Source organism: Lethenteron reissneri, chromosome 6 (assembly GCF_015708825.2).
Source record: "Lethenteron reissneri isolate LAM-NWPU_2019-01 chromosome 6, ASM1570882v1, whole genome shotgun sequence".
In the NCBI taxonomy this organism is placed as follows: Eukaryota; Metazoa; Chordata; class Hyperoartia; order Petromyzontiformes; family Petromyzontidae; genus Lethenteron; species Lethenteron reissneri.
Genome location: NC_083784.1, coordinates 10,400,209 through 10,420,514, shown reverse-complemented (window position 1 = coordinate 10,420,514; position 20,306 = coordinate 10,400,209). Strand labels below are relative to the sequence as shown.

At 50.0% G+C, this 20,306-nt stretch overlaps 1 protein-coding gene across 6 annotated transcripts in view; it reads right to left on the bottom strand.

The window, feature by feature from the left end:
* LOC133354982 (clathrin coat assembly protein AP180-like) overlaps positions 1-20,306 on the bottom strand; it is a 142,253-nt gene that overhangs the window by 99,383 nt on the left and 22,564 nt on the right. For all 6 annotated transcript variants that reach the window (XM_061572221.1, XM_061572231.1, XM_061572240.1 and 3 more), the window contains exons 2-3: positions 19,621-19,763; positions 329-404 (exon numbers count right to left, since the gene is read on the bottom strand). In XM_061572221.1, coding sequence (XP_061428205.1) covers positions 329-404; positions 19,621-19,763 — 219 coding nt within the window. The remainder of the gene's footprint in view (positions 1-328; positions 405-19,620; positions 19,764-20,306) is intronic.

Sequence of the window (20,306 nt, the reverse complement as noted above, 5' to 3'; positions counted from 1 at the left end):
TGTGAACAGGTTCAACATATGTATGTAAAGTACAATAAAAAAAATCAGAGGTGGAAGAGAATAAGATGTGGATGGTCAAAGTTTAAATCAAGATCTGAGTGGGGCTGGCTCGGTGCTTTGGAGAGTGTCTGGCCAACTTCGGAAAATATTTTCAAGTCTTTAAAATGTATTTGTTTCACGTTCTGTGGACGATTTATATCCCAAATATCACTTTCCATCTGCATTGCACGAAGAGGGCATCGTGTTGCGGTCTGTACAAAATCACCAAAATGGGCTTCACACACACAACACACCAACACACGTGCACAGAAGCATCAGTCTCTCTCACCTTGAACCCCACTTTTATCCAGGAAATTGCTCAGGTTGAAGAGGGTATTCCTCGATGCCAGGTACTGGATGAAACGCTAGGGATGCACGCACGCACACAGATAGAAACCAATTCACGTAGGCAACATATAAACACGGAGCTCTTTGGTCTTAGTTTAAGACTATGGCTGCGTACGGTGCAAAAGAAAGTTCAACATACACATTAGAATTTGGCATGGTACACGTGTAGTGGTGGTATTGACGTGCGCCGGCAGTGATGGATCACGGGGCGCGGGGTTGGGCACGCGGTGTGGGCGTGGCATGGACGCGCGCGCCGGTGGTGAGGCGCGCTCACACAAGCTGGGAAAAGAGGATCGTAGCGAGTGCGCAGTGATTGGTCAGATAAGTGAGTACTCTCAGCGACGTCCGCAGGAGGGGTATAAAGGGGGACGCGCGAGAGCACTCGTGGTCAGTGTTAACCAGTTGAAGACCGAAGACGGGGTGGAGGAGGTAGGGGCCCTGTGTGGCTCGGAGCCGAGACTGGGGGGACCGTAGTCCGACGCCCGTGTGGGTCGGGACGGTGGTACCCAGAGCCGAGACGGGCACCCCGGCTGGGTGTGTCCCGGAAGGCTACAGGGCGTAAGAGCCCGTGTCAGTACAGCTGAGTGGGTGTTAGTCACCCGTGTAGCTGAGTGGGTGTTGGTCACCCGTGTAGCTGAGTGGGTGTTGGTCACCCGTGTAGCTAAGTGGGTGTTGGTCACCCGTGTAACGAAGTTGTAGCTGAGTGGGTGTCCGTCACCCGTGTAGCTAAGTGGGTGTTGGTCACCCGTGTAACGAAGTAGGGTGTTAGTCATCCGTGTAACTACAAGTTGGTGAAAATAAAGAGTGTGCTACCCGTGAAGTCGTCTCCTGCCGAGTTACTACTTTACAACTGGCGTCAGAAGTAAACCTGTCTTCAAGGAGAATGGACACAAGGAAGACTTCTCGTTCCCACGTGCAAGACCGGGGAGACGACGACGTACCGGTGACACCACCCTCGGGAGGAGAGGACGAGGAGTTGCCGCCGATGCAGCACTTCGCGGAAATGGCCGATGCTCCGCCCGCCTCCGACACCAGCCTGCAGGACGCACTACTCCCGCCTGGCGGAGTTGCTGCTCGCCGCCGCTGCGATCTTGGCGGAGATCTCCGTTCCAGCGGCCGGTGGAACGCCTGCGGGGTTGGAAGAGGCGGCGCGGCTGGAGGGTTCCCGCCATAAGGCGTTTCGCGCCAAAAGTTTGGGAGTTGGCGCCATTTTTGAGGGTCCGCCTCCGGTTGGCGGGAAACGCGGACACCACGTGGCCAGAGGTCTCCACACAGCGCAGCCCGCGTCATCGGCGAGCGCCGGAGCTCTCCATTTTGCGCCTGCAGAGGGAGCCGACATTTTCTACAACCACAGCGGCGCGCGGGAAAATCGTTCCAACGACGACGACGACGATCGAGTTCTCCAGCAACGATTGCCCGCGCTGTCGGTGTTCAAGGCGGACGGGGGCGACTGGGGAGCCTTCCAGCGACGGTTCATTGCGCATCAAGAAATGTCGGGGTGGTCCGACACCACTGCCCTGCGCGCGCTGCCAGCGATGCTCGACGACGACGCGCTTGCGGCCTTCACGTCTGCCCCGAGGTCGTCCCGCTCAACGCTCCAGGCCGCGCTGCACCTGTTGGCCAAGGTGTTCGGGCCGCCCTCGACCTGTCGCCACCAGTTCTACGATCGGCGGAAGGTGGTTGGAGAAACAACGCTCGCCTATCGCACGGCGCTGCTCGCCCTGGCGGATTCAGCTTTTCCCCGCATGGACAAGGAGGGGAAGGACGCCATGGTGACGGAGCAGCTGCTGGCGCTGGCTCACGGATTGGGAGTTCCCATTAATACGGCGGACGAGATGGACATCTGCTCCCTGGGGATTGCCACGAGTATCCACGCTTACGAGGTCCTACAGCGGAAGCCGACGGTCGTCTGCGCATCGGTGGAGAACGGGGCACCGGCCGCCACGATCATCGGACCTCAGCCTGCTGTGCCTCGGGAGGAGGCCTTCGCTGGTTCGAGGCCGGGGGAGTGGAGAACGGGAGGTCGTTCGCCCACACGCTCCTCCCGCAAGCTGGAGCAACCGAAACCTACGACGTCCCTCGTCGTCTGCTACAACTGCGGCCTTCGGGGCCACGTCGCGTCCGGGTGCCGGGCCCCGCGTCAACGCACCGCGGGACCACGTCCGGACGACGACCAGGGACTCAAGACATCCCAACTGAACCCGGCAAGTCGCGGCACCTCACACGTTCGGTCCACACGCACGGCACGTTCGGGTCGCCGCTTAGCGGTGGGGGGACCGTGTATGGGCGCCGGGGGTTCGGTTCGGCGAGAGGGGTCCGCGTACGGCCCGAAGGCAGTCGAGTGGTCCGAATTGGCCCACAGGATTGTGGCTGCGTCGGCCGGGTCGTCCGTGGTAACGGGGTACATTGACGGGGTTGAGGTCCGGGTGCTCGTGGACACGGGTGCGTCGGCCACTATTATTTCGGACCTTATTTATAATATTCTTCCCGTACAATGTCGACCACTTCTGCCGGTGGATGTACCATTTTACGCGGCAAACGGGGGATCTTTGGGAATCATCGGCCAGATTCGGGCGAATATTTGTATTGGCGACATTAAATTGGCGGGTCCTATTTTTGTATCATCATCGTTGGCCGTTCCTTGTTTACTAGGCACGGACTTTCTGTCTAAAATGCCCATAAAAATTCTCATAGACCAGGCCTGCATTGAGCTTCCGTCGGGTCGGCGGGTTGAGTTTTTGAAGAGTCCAAATAAGATACGCACGGCTTGTGCGACGGTGCAGGCGCTGGCAACCCGGACTGTACGGGTGCCCCCGGGATCGCAAATGTTGGTACCCCTTCGGTTGAGAAAACCCCTTGGGGCGGATGCGGGGGCGCAGGGAGTTCTATTGGGGCCGTCTAACAGGGCTAAAGGGGACCTCGAGTTAGCGGTGGCCCAGACCATGGTGAGAGGGGACAGTGAGCCGTTCGTTGTGGTCCTGAATACGGGGTCGCGGCCGGCCGTGATTACGCAGGGAACGGTGCTCGCTCACGCCGCGCCGCTACCCGTCGAGGAACAGCTCGTTGCTCACGCCGATTCGCATGTCGATACGCATCCCCAAAGTGAGGAGGGGACGGAGTGGTTGGACTCGTTGTGTGCCGGGTCCAGTACCTTGTCCAGTGTGCAGTTGGGTGCATTGAGGGGCTTGCTGCTCGAGTTCGCTGACGTGTTTAGCAGGCACAAGTACGACATTGGCTGCACAGACCTGTTGCGCCACCACATAGAGACTGGGGACGCGGCCCCTATTCGACAGAATCCCTTCCGGCTCAGTCCAGCCGAGAAGGAGCATGTGCAGTCGGCAGTAAATGACATGTTGGCGGCCGACATCATTGCGCCCTCTTCCAGTCCGTGGGGTGCTCCTATCGTCTTGGTTAAAAAACAGGATGGATCCCTGCGGTTCTGGTTTGATTTCCGCCGCCTAAACAAAATATCAATGGCCGATGCGTATCCGCTCCCCAGGATGGATGAGTCGCTGGATGCCTTGGCAGGAGCACAGTTTTTTTCGACGCTCGATTTGCTTTCGGGATTTTGGCAATTGCCCCTCGATGACGAATCAAAACCTAAAACCGCTTTCCGGACACCGGGAGGCCTATTTGAGTTCAACCGATTGCCCATGGGTTTACATTCCGCTCCTGCCACGTTCCAGAGGCTCATGGAATTGGTTTTGTCAGGCCTTCAATGGGACACCTGTTTGATTTACCTCGATGATATCATCGTTTTCAGCCGAACTTTTGAGGAGCACCTCCAGCGACTGAGGGCAGTGTTTCTCAGGATGCGTTCCGCGAAGCTTAAATTTAAACCGGCTAAATGTTTTCTGCTTCGGGAATCGGTCAGGTATTTGGGCCATATCGTTAGCCGTTCGGGGATCTCGACGGACCCTGCTAAGACGCAATGCGTCGGCTCATGGCCAACACCGACCTCTGTTACTGAAGTCCGCAGCTTCATAGGATTTGCCTCCTATTACCGTCGTTTTGTCAAACAGTTTGCCACCATAGCCAGGCCCCTGCACGCCTTGACGGCTAAAGGGGTGCGGTTTCACTGGGGGCCGGAGGAGGAGGCCGCGTTCTGCTCCCTTCGTGACGCCTTGGTGCAGGCTCCCCCCTTGTTGTTACCCCGATTTCACGCAACCGTTTGTGCTCGACACGGATGCCAGTAACACGGGTATCGAGGGAGTGCTCTCACAGGTGGTCGGGGGGGGTCGAACGGGTGGTCGCCTACGGTAGCAGGGTTCTGTCCCCCGCGGAACAACGCTACTGCGTGACACGGCGTGAATTGCTGGCGATTGTGTTTTTTATACAGCAATTCAGGCCGTATCTGTATGGCCGTCACTTTACGGTTCGCACGGACCATGCGGCTCTCCAATACGCTATGCGGGTGGCGCAGCCATCCGGCCAATTGTCCCGATGGTTGGAGGTCCTTCAGGACTACCAATTCACGACGATTTACCGCAAGGGGTTGCGCCACTCGAATGCGGATGCATTGTCACGGTTGCCGACGCGTACGGAATGCGCATGTCAGTTGGGATCGGCGCGGTGTAAACCTTCTGTCGATGTCCCCGCGGAAGTGGTGCTAGCCGCCACGGATACTACGGGGGTCGACGCCCCCACGGGGAGGGACTCGCTGTTAGCATTGCCTCTCATCGAGTGGGGCCGTCTGCAAATGGCCGACAGCTCCCTACTCGCGCTACGTCGGAAGGTTAACGTTCCCGAGGGCGGGGAAACGCGGGTCGGTTCCTGGGTGTGCAGACAGGGCCTCTTGATGAAGTGGGACTCCATGTCCCGGCGTCACATGCTTGTGGTGCCGGTTGCTGTACGGGGTAAGGTCGTCCTGGCTGCCCATGAACGACTCATGCATCTGGGGTTTCACAAAACGCTCGCCCTCATTCAGCGAGACTACTATTGGCCTGGGATGGGCAGTGACGTGGCGAACATTCTTAAGGGGTGTGTAGGGTGCGCTAAAAGAAAACCGCCACAAATAGCGGCTAATCCACCGCTTCAATCCATTCAAGTTTCGCGCACGAACGAATTGGTCGCGCTAGACATCTTGGGGCCCTTTCCCACTACACCTCGGGGAAATAAGTTCCTGCTGGTTGGCGTAGAGTACTTCACCCGCTGGCCCATGGCGTGGCCACTCGCCAACCAGTCGGCTGCGGCAGTGGCGGACGCCTTTGTCCAAGGTTACGTTTTGGACAAAGGCGCCCCCGAACGCTTGCTGACGGATCAAGGGAAAAACTTTGAGTGTTTTGTTGCGCGAGGTGTGCGACCTGTTGGGTACAAAGAAAGTACGTACCTCCCCGTACCACCCGCAGACTGACGGTATGGTTGAACGTCTGAACAGGACGATTACGTCTATGCTGTGCCAACAGGTATGCGACGACCAGGTGGATTGGGACTTACAGGTACCGGGGGATACTAGCGGCCTATCGGATGGCACCCCATGCGGCGACGGGGTTTTCTCCATTTTTTCTGATGTATGGGCGGGAGGCTGATCCGGCCATGGACGTCCAACTGGGGATTTCACAGCCACGTGCGAAATCTAAATTGGCAGACCACATTAAGTTTAACATCGCCAAATTGGCTGAGGCGCGAGAGGCTGCGAGATTGAATTCACGCTCTCGGCAGATCGCGAACGAGCGATTGCATGAACGGAAGGTGCATACGCACAATTGGGAACCGGGCGATAAGGCCTGGCTGCATTGTCCACACGCACCGTTGGCTACGTCCCCCAAACTGTTGAGACCATGGAGGGGACCGGTGGAAATTGTGCGGGTTGCACGACCCCAGAGTATACAGATTAAATGGGGAAAACGCCGTTGGTACGTGCACTCCTCCCGACTGAAACCCTACGCGGCGCCGCGTGACCCCGGGTTGTGCCGTGACGACCGAGCGTGTGATGTGACCGTCGACTCGGGGAGGGATGTGTCGCAGGCTGATCCTCACGTGTCTCCACCTGACCCACCCCCAGGTGTCTCGGACCTGACGGCTGTTGACCGTCGGGAACCGGAACCCCGCGGCTCGCACGGAGCCCCGATGCCTGGCCCATGCCTTCCTGAACTGCCGGCGCCGCCGGATGGCCAACTGCGTCCTGTGCCGTACGACGGTCCGGCAAGGCGGACTCGGTCAAGGACGCAACACTTTTCATGAAAAAAAAAAAAATTCTTTTTTTGTTAAAGCCCGACTTCGTTGCCGGCTTCCCCCTCTGCCGGGGTAATGTCCCGTTCAAGGGACGCTCGGACATTGGAACGCTGCATGAGTCGGAGAGAAAAGAAGAGAAAATGATTAAAGAAATTTTTTTTATTGTTACTCTTTCCGCATACACAGTATCGTTGCCACTCGCTGGATTGTGCATGTTGTTCTTGTTGCGGGTGTGGCGGTTGCTGGGTTTTGCGGATTGCGGTGTTCATGTTGTGTTGTTAGGGTTTGTGTTATGTTACGGGGCACACATGGGGGTGAAGGGGTGTTGTATGTTTTATTAGCAGCCGGGTCGGCTGCGAGCTATGTGGTAGGGGGTGATGTAGTGGTGGTATTGACGTGCGCCGGCAGTGATGGATCACGGGGCGCGGGGTTGGGCACGCGGTGTGGGCGTGGCATGGACGCGCGCGCCGGTGGTGTGGCGCGCTCACACAAGCTGGGAAAAGAGGATCGTAGCGAGTGCGCAGTGATTGGTCAGATAAGTGAGTACTCTCAGCGACGTCCGCAGGAGGGGTATAAAGGGGGACGCGCGAGAGCACTCGTGGTCAGTGTTAACCAGTTGAAGACCGAAGACGGGGTGGAGGAGGTAGGGGCCCTGTGTGGCTCGGATCCGAGACTGGGGGGACCGTAGTCCGACGCCCGTGTGGGTCGGGACGGTGGTACCCAGAGCCGAGACGGGCACCCCGGCTGGGTGTGTCCCGGAAGGCTACAGGGCGTAAGAGCCCGTGTCAGTACAGCTGAGTGGGTGTTAGTCACCCGTGTAGCTGAGTGGGTGTTGGTCACCCGTGTAGCTGAGTGGGTGTTGGTCACCCGTGTAGCTAAGTGGGTGTTGGTCACCCGTGTAACGAAGTTGTAGCTGAGTGGGTGTCCGTCACCCGTGTAGCTAAGTGGGTGTTGGTCACCCGTGTAACGAAGTAGGGTGTTAGTCATCCGTGTAACTACAAGTTGGTGAAAATAAAGAGTGTGCTACCCGTGAAGTCGTCTCCTGCCGAGTTACTACTTTACACACGCATGAAATTAACTCGCAGCCCTGAGCCATCCAGTACGATGAGACTAGGCATTGCAATGTTTGTGCTCGCTTTGGACAATCTGTGGTTCCATTCCGAGGAGCAACTGAACTCCATATAATACGTTAGATTTACGTAAAGATAAATGTGTCGTTAAACCCGCCTCCACCCGACAGTTAATTAGCAAGGTTTGTGACGAACAAAACGTGCCAATTAGTTACTAGTTCAGCACACCGGTGCGTTGAAATAAACCCACAAAACTTAGAATTTGAGTACAACATTTCGCTGGTAATTACAACTAGCCTCACCAGGCGAAAGCCAGAGTTGCGGATAAATCCTCCTCCTCTTTTGCTCTTAAAAAGGAATAAATGTGATGTTGTCACTGTGAGCCAATCAGGTGCGAAGACCAGAGAAAGGGGTTAATGTATTCATGTAATAATACAATGGATATCCATTATTAGTTGGGTTATTCACAGTTCATCAACATAGATTATGTATGTCATGCATGTACATTCTGGCATTTCTAGGTCAAAAAAAAATTGCAAAACCTATTATGGACCGCTCACAGTTAATCACCATCGATGTATGGTGACCTGTATTAGGCATGCAATTAAAGAGTGTATTACTTGATAATGTAATACACTTCCAAGCAGCATTAAGACTGTGGCAATCAGAACGGTTAAAATACATGTTTATTTCTCTCAATTTCAATAGATTCTCCAGTTGATCTTGGTGAGTAGTTCCTAGTTGTACATCTCTTTATTTGCCCTGTTGCGTTTGGGTCGTCGCTGTGCTGTCGTCACTCGTATTGCTACGTCGTCGTTGGCAAACAAGACTCGTGGGGTGGTGTGCACCTCCCTCCCTTGTGGATCATTGCAATTCGGCCCCGAGCAGCTGGAGGGATCACGTGAACCTATTTAGGGACGACTAACAAATAAAAACATTTATTCTTACACGCGCAATTCAAAATGCCCATACCATTAGCTAAGAGTATCTATATATCTATTGATGAAATGAAGCATAATTATCCCCTAATTATGAACAAATACGTACATTAAAAAATTTTACAGGCAAAAAATATAAATATGAAATTCAAACTACCTACCCTAGCCATGATATACGCAAAAACTGAACGGTGGTGAAACCTGCCATACGAGGAGTAAAGGATAAGAGGAGCCGGGAGGTGAGACTACGCATGCTTCAGGCTGTGAAGTCAAGATTGTCCCCAACCTAAAATAAGAAAAAAAACGGTCGGGTCTCACATTACAACCACACGGTCACCAGTCCCTGGGGGATTTCACATCAGTTCCCTTCTCCGTACCCCTGCCACTCTCCACCCTGTACACGGGTCCCACTCATCACCGCAGCCTCCATGTCTAAATCACGTTAAACTGCCCACGGCTGAAATGCCAGAGCCAAGGGCCACGACTGTATTTTTTTTTACCAGGCAAGGCCCAAAGAGCTACACAGATCTTTTTACGAAGCGACCTGGCTATCACAAATGATAGCTCAATGAAGTGGCTAATATCATCAAGTGGAAATGTATTATAGCCAAATACTATAAACAAGTGATGTAGAATCTAAATGTGGAGGGAAAAAAAAATGGAGGACCCAGAGAAAAATCCACGCGACCATGGGAAGAACATGCAAACTCCAAATATACAAGCGTTGACGTCGGGATAGAACCCACGATTTCCTGTACACCAGGCAAGGTAGTTAATATCTCGCAACCATGGCGCCCACAAAGTCAACAAGTGTGCAACATCCACAAATTAAAATCATCTTTCCGGCGCAAATGAGAAATTTAGATTCATACGTCCCCCTTTCAGTCCCTGTCCAAGCCATGGCTTGGTAACCAAATAGTCGAGCGCAGCAATAGAGAGACAGATAATTAAAATACACCGCAGCTAAACACCAGATCTCACCTCAGCCCAATCCGGCAGCGCTTTGCTCTCACTGCCCATCGAATGTCATTTTACGAATTATGAAAATTTCCACTCCCCTTACTTACGACTGCACACGCTGGCCACTAACATCCGCTCCCTGCCCAGTGCTTGCACTCGTTTCCCCTTAAATGCACTTCTAAATGTTTAGCTGTATGCTGCAATACTCCAGTGAGCCCAAAACTTGGAAAGCTCAGTAAGCTTAACCCTTTGGTTATCACGCTCTTTTCCTCCGACGATTACGCAATGTGCGTTTCATGTCCTTTTCCTAGTCCTGTGGAAATAGTTCCCTCTTACATGCAACTTAACCTTTGCTTGTCTTTCAACAATGCAGCAACAACACCACACACTCCTGTTGCCCCTGTGGGTGTCGGGTACTTTTATGCCATTTGCATCTGTCCTCGAGTTACTTCTTTTGCAAGGCTCTTCAGTAGCCTCTACACCTCAACGCATTGCTTTTATAAGTTAATTGAATTTTTTTATGAATCGAGACGCTGGTAATACAATACGCATGCCCCCAAGAGAGCACACCGATGCACCGTGCCCAGTGCAGTCACTGTCATAAATGATGCATGGAGCTGCAACCTCACGGAGTGCGAGCGGCCAGAGCCACCGTGGCAACAAGGAATCCCGCGCTTCAAGATGACCGCACACACTTTGTTCAGATGTTTACATGGGTCAATGTTTCAAAACCGTGAGCTCAATGCTAAGATTCGATTATATCACCACAAAAAAGGCAATTGGTGTTAGACAGTTTTTTTCCGAGGAGGCAGAGCCGAGGTTTAATAACAGATACAACACAGTCACAAATAGAACAGCGGTGGCTGGGAGTGCTGCAGTGTGCTCAACCAACCTCAATGCCACCACTCCCCAGCACTTTACGCTGCGTCTCGTGACCGGGGCCACTGGTCGACATGTTAGCGATGCTCTCGAAAGGACTACAAAGCTCAATTCCACACAAATATAAAAATGGAGTCTATGTATTTTGTAACCAAAAATATAGAAAGACGTATTATTATAATTTCGTCTCCAAAAATTAGAGCCTGGAGATTGATCCCCACCATGAGGAAACCAAAGTAATTCGCCTCTCATGGAGTTTGATACCAAAGCTGATAGAAACTGCACAGGGGCTGTTGCCGGTCGCTAGTGCATCATCGACTGCAAGGGTTTCCTGTGGTTGTGCTGTACATCGTGTTTGTGGACATCACGCCTAATACGCGGTACAATCCAAAAACCACACGCCTATTACAGCCTCACAGATGGCCTAGGGAAGCGGCTGATACCACACAAGGTTTGTCTTCTTTAAATTGGCCTCTTTAACCCAACATGCACCGTCACTCATCTGATATAATTATCCATGCCGATACTAAGGAAACGGACGAGGTCGAATTAAATGGAGAAAAAACATATTTGTGTTTTGCATATCGTCTTCAGTGATCGGGCTGAGACCATAAAAATCCTTCGATGTGAAATATAGATTCATCTCAGACAACGAACTATATTGGAATAGAGGATGTGGGTCAGGCTGGAGCAGTGCGAGCATGAATAACAGATAAGTGATTAAAATGTAGATTGCCTCATTTCTAATTGGCTTGTTATAAAGCCACTAATTCACCCAGGACTTTGTCTCCTGGTATGAAGTTTTAAGCCTCGAAATGACTGTGTTCCTAGAGGTCAAAGATCCTCATAAGATATAGATCCAAACATGCATTCCTGTGTTTAAGTTGTTGTCGTGGCTTATAATGAAATAGTTGTATTCACAAGTCAGTGACCCAATGCTCAGAAGGGGCACCAGTTGGCACTTATGTTCACTGTTGGAAAAATCTACATATCCACCGTCCGAATGCTTCTCAGCCCTCTGCCTCCATCCAAATTGTTACTTAGAGTTCCTCTCCGGAGTTGGTGAACTAGAGACGTTTTTGATGTCCGAATCCTTGAACTTCCCGTCCGTGTGGGGTTACGGTGATCGAGACGCCTGTGCGCGGGGTTGCTGCACTGCTCAATCTACCCAACTTATTTTAATTGTTTCAGTGTTTGGATGTGCCGTGTATGTTTGCATACTCGCACTGGATAGAATCTTGCAGATACTTGCAGTATTTAAATGCAATGTTAAAAATTGTGGTCGTGGTACAACAGTTAGCACACCACCTATGTGAAGCGAGTTAAATTGAGTCGCAGACATACATTTGGAGGAAACACATTTATTTAACACCAACACATGGGCAACTGTCCCTTAACATAATAACAACCTACGGTGGTGACCACCAGGCTAACTACACCAATTACAATGTAACTAGCTACAACGGACCGGGACCACAGCTCGGGTCCAGGTCCACGTGTTGGAGACTCTGTAGGACGCAGAACGTAGACGAAGGTTTCTTCAGGATGAACAACAACGCCGGTCCCTCTGGGGGACCCGGCTTATATTCTCTGCAGCGTGGCTGGCTCTGCCCTTGGCCACGACCACCTTCCAGAATCCTCCAGCAGAATCTGGACCCTGACCACGTGACCACCCCTAGCCCCCACTTGGGGCCCCTTTGTAGGCTTAACTGGTCACGTGTCCTCTCGGGTCAACCAGAGTGCCATGGCCTTTAGTAACCTCATTCCTATGGCCGGCGCTCCCACACCCTGTCCTGTAGGGCTGGCACTGCATGCCAAGCGTGGTGCCATCCAGCGCTATCAATCAGCGCTCACCGGGCCCCTCTAGGGCCGGTACTACACCCACACCACTGTGGTATCTGCAAAATCATTACACCGCACGCCGTGCCTCTCTAGGACCGGCACTGCAGTGACATCCCACGATGTCACTACATAAGCAACTCACAACCGGACTTTGAGTCCTGCTCACTGCAGACATCAGTGGAAAATTTGATCCGAATCAGCACTGGGCCCCTCCTTTCAACCACGATGTACTGGCCAGCGAGGTGAAGTATGGTCAAATAACTCTCATAAGCGTCAGCATTGGGATTCCGTCATCCAGCGGAAGACTGGGAAAAGGGCCGTACATTAATTATCTACAGGACCTTTTTTGCCAGTATCAAAGTATGAAAAATAATAGGTTTTACCCTTTCCAAAACATTTCAATTCTTCTTCTTATTATTCTAATAATGGGTCAGCGCCAACCCTGGCCAGCGAGTTTAATCCAAAGCCCTGCTGCTCTGGAGAAGCCATCATGTAGCTCGTGAATTATGAACATCGTTATTTGCGCTCGTTTAGTCTGGACATTTCTACACACGACTCGTTCTCAGCAGGGTCCTGTCATGTTTGCCGCAATCGTGGGTGATGATGCCGCCGCCACCGTCGCCGCTGCATAATCACAACTGGGTAACTTGCAGGTTGTTTTTTGCAGCATTGGGATGTTTGGCCAATGCCAGTTACAGTATACATGACAATCGTTACAGTATACATGACAATCGTTACAGTATACATGACAATCGTTACAGTATACATGACAATCGTTACAGTATACATGACAATCGTTACATTATACATGACAAAAATTAAGCAATGGAAGCAAACTGGGGAAACCAAAGCAAAGCAATGAAAAACAGAGGTGGGGGGGGGGGGGGAAACACAAAATCGGAATCAGCATATTCAATCATCCTGGAGAAATCTGCACAGAGGAGGCAGCCTTATCCGGACCGCAGGGCGTGGACTTCACGGCACGCTGCGATTACTGTACCCCGGGGTGAGCGGTCCTCTGTGGGGGGTGCACACTTGCAGTGTTCCCGCACGTCTCGTGCATTATTCATGGCAGCTTGAGTTTCAAATATCCCATGCACCGGCAACAACTTAATCTCGTTGCTCTAAAAACCACTCTCGTCTAAATGGGCCGCCTTGTATGCAGAGCGGCAGGCCACGCGAACGTTCGGCAATCGATTTTACGGCAACAGGGCCGCAAAGGCAGTGCAGGCTCGCGCACCGGAGATCGATAAGACGCAGGCGCGAGCGATAGACGCGTGCACGAGTGAACCCCTTGCGCAAGGACAGCACGCGCGCACGATCAGAGACGTGAACAAGCCCACACAGGCACAGTCGAGCGGGAGTCGCCAGGCACAGACAATTCTTTACACTGGGGCCATCGAATACACACTTCACACTTCTGTCCCTACGCATAATACAAACAGGTATCTTTACACATCTCATCGGCCACGGGGCCCTTCTCTGGACCGATTTTGATATGATGTCCCATTAACAGTCAATGCTGGTGAACTGCCAGTTGTTAATCAGGCAAGGACAACTTGTTAAAAAGGACTCCTACATGGACGCAAAACTCTAAAATACATAAAACTAAATAACCATTCGTGTTGTTGTGGAGAATAGGATCTAACATAAATAAGCAGACACTTCTTTATTTGTGGCTAACCCTTGAGGGGCATATTATGGAACCTAAGTTGACATCTCGCTGTCGGTTATTTGTTACACCAGCACCACCACCCCCTCCACTACCAGCACCCCCAACTCCACTTCCACCAGCAGCACCACCACCAGCAGCAGCACCACCTCCACCAGAAGCACCAATTGCCAGATTCGGCGAGTGTGTGAGATTAACGTGGGAGGTGGCACGTACACCGCTATTAGGGACCACATTGATTTACAGCACGCGTGGACTCAGTGCAGTGACCAGAAGGCGCTGCGGAGACTCGCTTGGGGCAGAGCCCATGGGGATGCCCTGCAGGCGGTGGTGCTGCCCCCTCGGCTGCCCCTGGGCCACGTCCGGTCGGGCAGTGCGCCATGGTGTTGCTCCCTCGCTCCCTCCCCCGCGTTTCCCTGCTCCGAACCGCCCCCCCCCCCCCCCCACACCGCTAACACGGTTTCATCTTTTACTGTAAGGGTCCTGAGATGCGATTGCATAATAGATGCTCAAAAAATGGAGGTTAGAGAGGCCAGTGAGATGGAGTAAATAACAGGTGGAGACTGCTCTGTACACCACCGTCAGGCTCTGGTATAAAGTTGTTGTTCAGAATTTTTGAAAATAAATAGTCTTATTTTGACATGTGAACAGTACCTATTAGTAGATAGAGTATCAGGCAAACCCTTACACAATTGTAAGTGTATTACTTCCAAACATGTTTGTATTAAAATTATCAATAGGTGCTGCATCTTAGAGAGAGATCAGTCTGCACAACATAAGATGCACCCATGAACACGAGCTAAGACAATCTGCCATCTATTAATACGCACAAGGCGACTGACAGATAAACAGTCATGAGGAGGTATTACCAGCCTTTTGTTCAACAAGTGAGAACTATCTAGGCAGGGAGACTGCAGTCACCATTATCCCAAACTCCCCACAGTGATCAGTGCTTCACGTCGTGCGAGGGGATGACACGGAGATTAGAGTGTTACACAACTAGTTTGTATTACACTTAGAGAGTTGATCCACATGCGGAGTTAAGACAGAAAAGCCTCATGCTCGGTAGAAGACTCATTCCAAAACAAATCAAAACGCACAAGTGTCATCAGTGCTGGCATACAGGAAGTAAAAAAATCTAATAATTGTATTGTGTGTTGGACCAGTCCTTGGTAACCAGACTAAACACCCCAACCCGCTACACACGGAAACGCGCTTTCAATGAAAAGTGGCTGCTTAGATACTTTATACATTAGCTCGGCAGCATTAATAATAGTTATGAGAATGAGACGTGGTGGACACAGCACTCTTAATGCCGGGGCGTCTCAGGAGTACCTTTACCTGCGATAATCGACTTGCATCTCATCTCATCTCACACATGTGAAAAGGCCACCCCATCCCCACCCCCCAGTGGCAGCTGTTCCTGTGGGCCACAAGGCGACTGCACACCTGGCCTGCACGTGGCCATCGATTGGTCAGTGGGGGGCGACGACTACCAAGTAATATAGGGGGTAACATTTCATCTTGCCAATTTGGAACCATGACACCGGGACACAATGGCCTACTCTTCTCTCTTCTGACTGACATCGGGGTGGGGGGAGACCTTTGACACCCACTGTGAAGCAAATGTCGCGTACGTGACGCTTGATGCGCCCACAGTTGTAACCAGGACAGCTGTCGGGCTGAATCGCGAACCTCTGCAACAGAGGTATTAAGCTTTCAGAGGCTCAGCCATGTTGAGGGAGGGAGTCTCAAACCCATCTCGGGCATGGGGGTGCAACACATGTCGTGACGTAACATGGCATATTTACGTCACGGGTGCCACAGTGGCGAGATGTTAACTACCTCGCCTGGTATACAGGAAGTCGTGGGTTCGATCCAGTCCCTGACACCTACTGTATACTAATAGGGTTTTTCCCCTTTTTTCTGGCAACAAAACTGACAAAACCCTATTAGTATATTTTGGTACTGGCAAAAGAGGTCCCATGATGCCTACTGTATATTTGGAGTTTGCGTGTCTCTCCCCGTGGTCGCGTGAATTTTTCTCCCAGACCTCTGGTTTTTTCCTTCCACATTTAGAATCAATATCACGCGTTCAGAGTATATGGCTGTTATCAATTTCCACGCAATTAGCCACTTCGTTGAGCTATCATTTGTGCTAGTCAGGTCGCTTCTGAAAAAGAGCTACAGTAAGGGAAAAAAGTATTTGATCCCCTGCTGATTTTGTACGTTTGCCTTTTAATTAGGACATCCAAAAAATGAGACCTGATGGTTCAATGAGCCACTGTCTACAGGAAAGCCACCCATACGGATGCTTACCTAAAACCGGATTCCCACCACCATCCATCCCAGAAGAATTCCCTCATCAAGACTCTATACCATAGAGCCCAAAGCATCTCCGACCAGGAACACATTGCCAGTGAACTCAAACACGTACGCCAAGCTCTTAAGGCTAATGGTTACTCCGACTACACAATCCGCAAAGCCATCACTCCAACCATCAAGAAGGATCCTGTTGAGGAGCCTTTCAAGACCATCACCTTACCCTACATTGCTGGGGTCACAAAAAATATCTCCAAAATCCTGATTAAACACAAGATCCAGGTCCGATTCAACACAGTACATAAAATCCGTGATCTGGTCCCGTCTGTAAAAGATGTGGTTCCAGACATACAGTACCCTAGCGTCTACAAACTAAGTTGCCTCTGTGGTAGCAGTTACATTGGGGAAACCAAACGACATGTCTCGGACCGCATCCGTGAACATAAAGCAGACCTGAAACACGGTAAGACAAACACCTCAGCCGTGGCAGATCACTGTTACAACTCAGTGGGCTCACATGACATTGACTTCTCCAAGACAGAGGTTCTCTGCAAGCCATCTGGCTATCATGAGAGATTCGTTCATGAGGCGATCCACATATACAAACACAGAGACAATTTCAACCGAGAAGACGGATTCTGGCTTAGCAATCATTGGAAGGACGTAATAAACCATTTCGGATCTTAACTGATTGTGTTCACGTTTACGGTGACTTTCAAACCGCGTTCCACTCACTGGCATTGTATTCTCCGCAGGGAATGGATTCTTTGCTCCGCTGCAAGTTTTCCTCCCACGACTCACCCATTGACACGACGGTCAATGGTACAGTGTATAATAACAAATAGTATAATATTTATATGCTTAATACAATGTACAAAGTAATATATAGTATCGTAATTGTATTGTAAACATATAGCAGTGTGATACACATTAGGGTGGGTAGAATAATACATAGTGTTATATTAAAATGTATAAGGTATAGGGTGGTTTATAGCAACACAGTATATAATTTAATGTTGGGTTTGTCTATGGCAGTATATAGTACGGTGTATGCTCGTGTGATGTAAGAGAATAAAGTTTACATGGAAGCATATTATATAATTTTTACGACGTAGAATTGTAATGTATTACTTGCTGTTAGTAACTCAGCTTATTGTAGAGCAGGGGTCCTCAAACTACGGCCCGCGGGCCACATGCGGCCCGCCGAGGACATTTATCCGGCCCATGGTCACTAATTGGGCTGCGCTTGTGAGCACTAATTGGGCTGCGCTGGTGAGCACTAATTGGGCTGCACTGTGTTAACTTCATTAGAGCTCATGCACTAAACCACAGCCAATTTCAGGAATTTCTGTCGGAGCTAAATGTTGACTATGAAGATGTTCTGTACCACACAGAAGTCCGTTGGCTGAGTAGAGGGAGAGTTTTGAAACGTTTCTATGACTTACTTCCACAGATTACAGCTTTTCTGCTTTCAAAAAACAAAGAAGTACCAGAGCTCAATGATTCAGAATGGAAATGGCACCTTGCCTTTCTGACAGATGTAACAGAGCTACTCAACAGTTTCAATGTGCAACTTCAAGGAAAGGGGAAGCTCATCTGTGATATGCAATCACATGTCAAAGCATTTGAAGTAAAATTAGGCCTCATCAAACAAGTGAAGGAGGAAAACTTCTGCCATCTCCCCACAACTCAAAATCTGTTAGCGGAAAAACCATTGGTTGCATTCCCAAACAAAACATGTGTGGATTCACTGGAAAAATTGCAAAAGGAGCTCCAATTTAGATTTAAAGAGCTTCATCTCCATGAACAGGACATACAGCTTTTCCGTAACCCATTTTCTATTGACATTGAAAATGTGGATACAATTTACCAAATGGAACTGGCTGAACTAATATGAATTTGAAACCCCCCCGCCCACCTCCTACGCATTTCCCATGAATATGCTAAATTCCTCTTGATATGCACATTCTTTTTGTTAAGGCACTCTTCTCCCATCTCCAACTCAGCTTATATATAAGCTCCTAGCTTGGCATTGTCTCATTCTTCACCTGAAGACGGCTGCTTGCGTTGTAGCCGAAATATCGTGAGAATTATTTTATTTTATTATGTTTTATTTTTATTATTTTATTACTTCCCTTCTACGTGACTTTACCGAAAGAACCAAGAAGATGAAGTTGGTGCGATTATTTGCAAAGGGAAGAAACACAAAAGAAATGTCAATCTCCCTCGGCCAGGTGCTCCATGCAAGATCTCACCTCGTGGAGTTGCAATGATCATGAGAACGGTGAGGAATCAGCCCAGAACTACACGGGAGGATCTTGTCAATGATCTCAAGGCAGCTGGGACCAGTCACCAAGAAAACAGTTGGTAACACACTACGCCGTGAAGGACTAAAATCCTGCAGCGCCCGCAAGGTCCCCCTGCTCAAGAAAGCACATATACATGCCCGTCTGAAGTTTGCCAATGAACATCTGAATGATTCAGAGGACAACTGGGTGAAAGTGTTGTGGTCAGATGAGACCAAAATGGAGCTCTTTGGCATCAACTCAACTCGCCGTGTTTGGAGGAGGAATGCTGCCTATGACCCCAAGAACACCATCCCCACCGTCAAACATGGAGGTGGAAACATTATGCTTTGGGGGTGTTTTTCTGCCAAGGGGACAGGACAACTTCACCGCATCAAAGGGACGATGGACAGGGCCATGTACCGTCAAATCTTGGGCGAGAACCTCCTTCCCTCAGCCAGGGCATTGAAAATGGGTCGTGGATGGGTATTCCAGCATGACAATGACCCAAAACACATGGCCAAGGCAACAAAGGAGTGGCTCAAAAAAAAGCACATTAAGGTCCTGGAGTGGCCTAGCCAGTCTCCAGACCTTAATCCCATAGAAAATCTGTGGAGGGAGCTGAAGGTTCGAGTTGCCAAACGTCAGCTTCGAAACCTTAATGACTTGGAGAAGATCTGCAAAGAGGAGTGGGACAAAATCCCTCCTGAAATGTGTGCAAACCTGGTGGCCAACTACAAGAAAACGTCTGACCTCTGTGATTGCCAACAAGGGTTTTGCCACCAAGTACCAAGTCATGTTTTGCAGAGGGGTTAAATACTTATTTCCCTCATTAAAATGCAAATCAATTTATAACATTTTTGACATGAGTTTTTCTGGATTTTATTTTTGTTATTCTGTCTCTCACTGTTCAAATAAACCTACCATTAAAATTATAGACTGATAATTTCTTTGTCAGTGGGCAAACGTACAAAATCAGCAGGGGATAAAATATTTTTTCCCTCTGTATATAACCTCACTAGTCCTTACCTCGTAAAATAAAAAAAATAGGTCAGTTTTTTTTTATCATTTATAGTTTACACCACACTCACCTCATTTCCATTGCACATGAGGTGATCCGTGGCGACGAGTGCTTTGAACACAACAATCCAGCTGCTGTTCATGGCTCTCTCGAACAGCGTGTCGGCCAGCTGCGGGATGTTGACGTTGGTCTCGTTGGTGCACTGGATCAAGACTGCAAAAGTAAGACCGAAACGCAAAGCTAAGTATGGTGCGAAAGACGTTCAACATACATGGACAAACACAAAGTGTCAGCGCCTCTCGCACACTTGACACCGAGCCCCGTTTACATACAAACCCAGAGTTCCACTCAAGTCACTCGGTTTTTTCAGGGCAGCATTATTCATAACTGTAAATAGGATGATAAACACCACCGATTTGCACAATTGGCTATGTACGGTGCAGAAAAAGTTCAACATACATTCACTAGCTATAGGAATCACTGTTAAATAAAAAAAAAAGCATTAATTATATTACAGTTCCCTCCTCTAGTCTCGTTTGCAAGAGGCAATGGAATCCCAATGTTCTTGCTTGCATTTTTAAAGGACGGGTAATTTAACTCGATTATGGTTGTTATATTTATATTGCGGTCTATGCAAAACATCTAGACGTGCACTTATCATACAATGGGCATTAAATCAAATACAGTCTAATAATCTTACCAGGAAAAAAAAGTATTCTCTCCAAAGCCAATATATAATTGGCTGGAGATGTTACA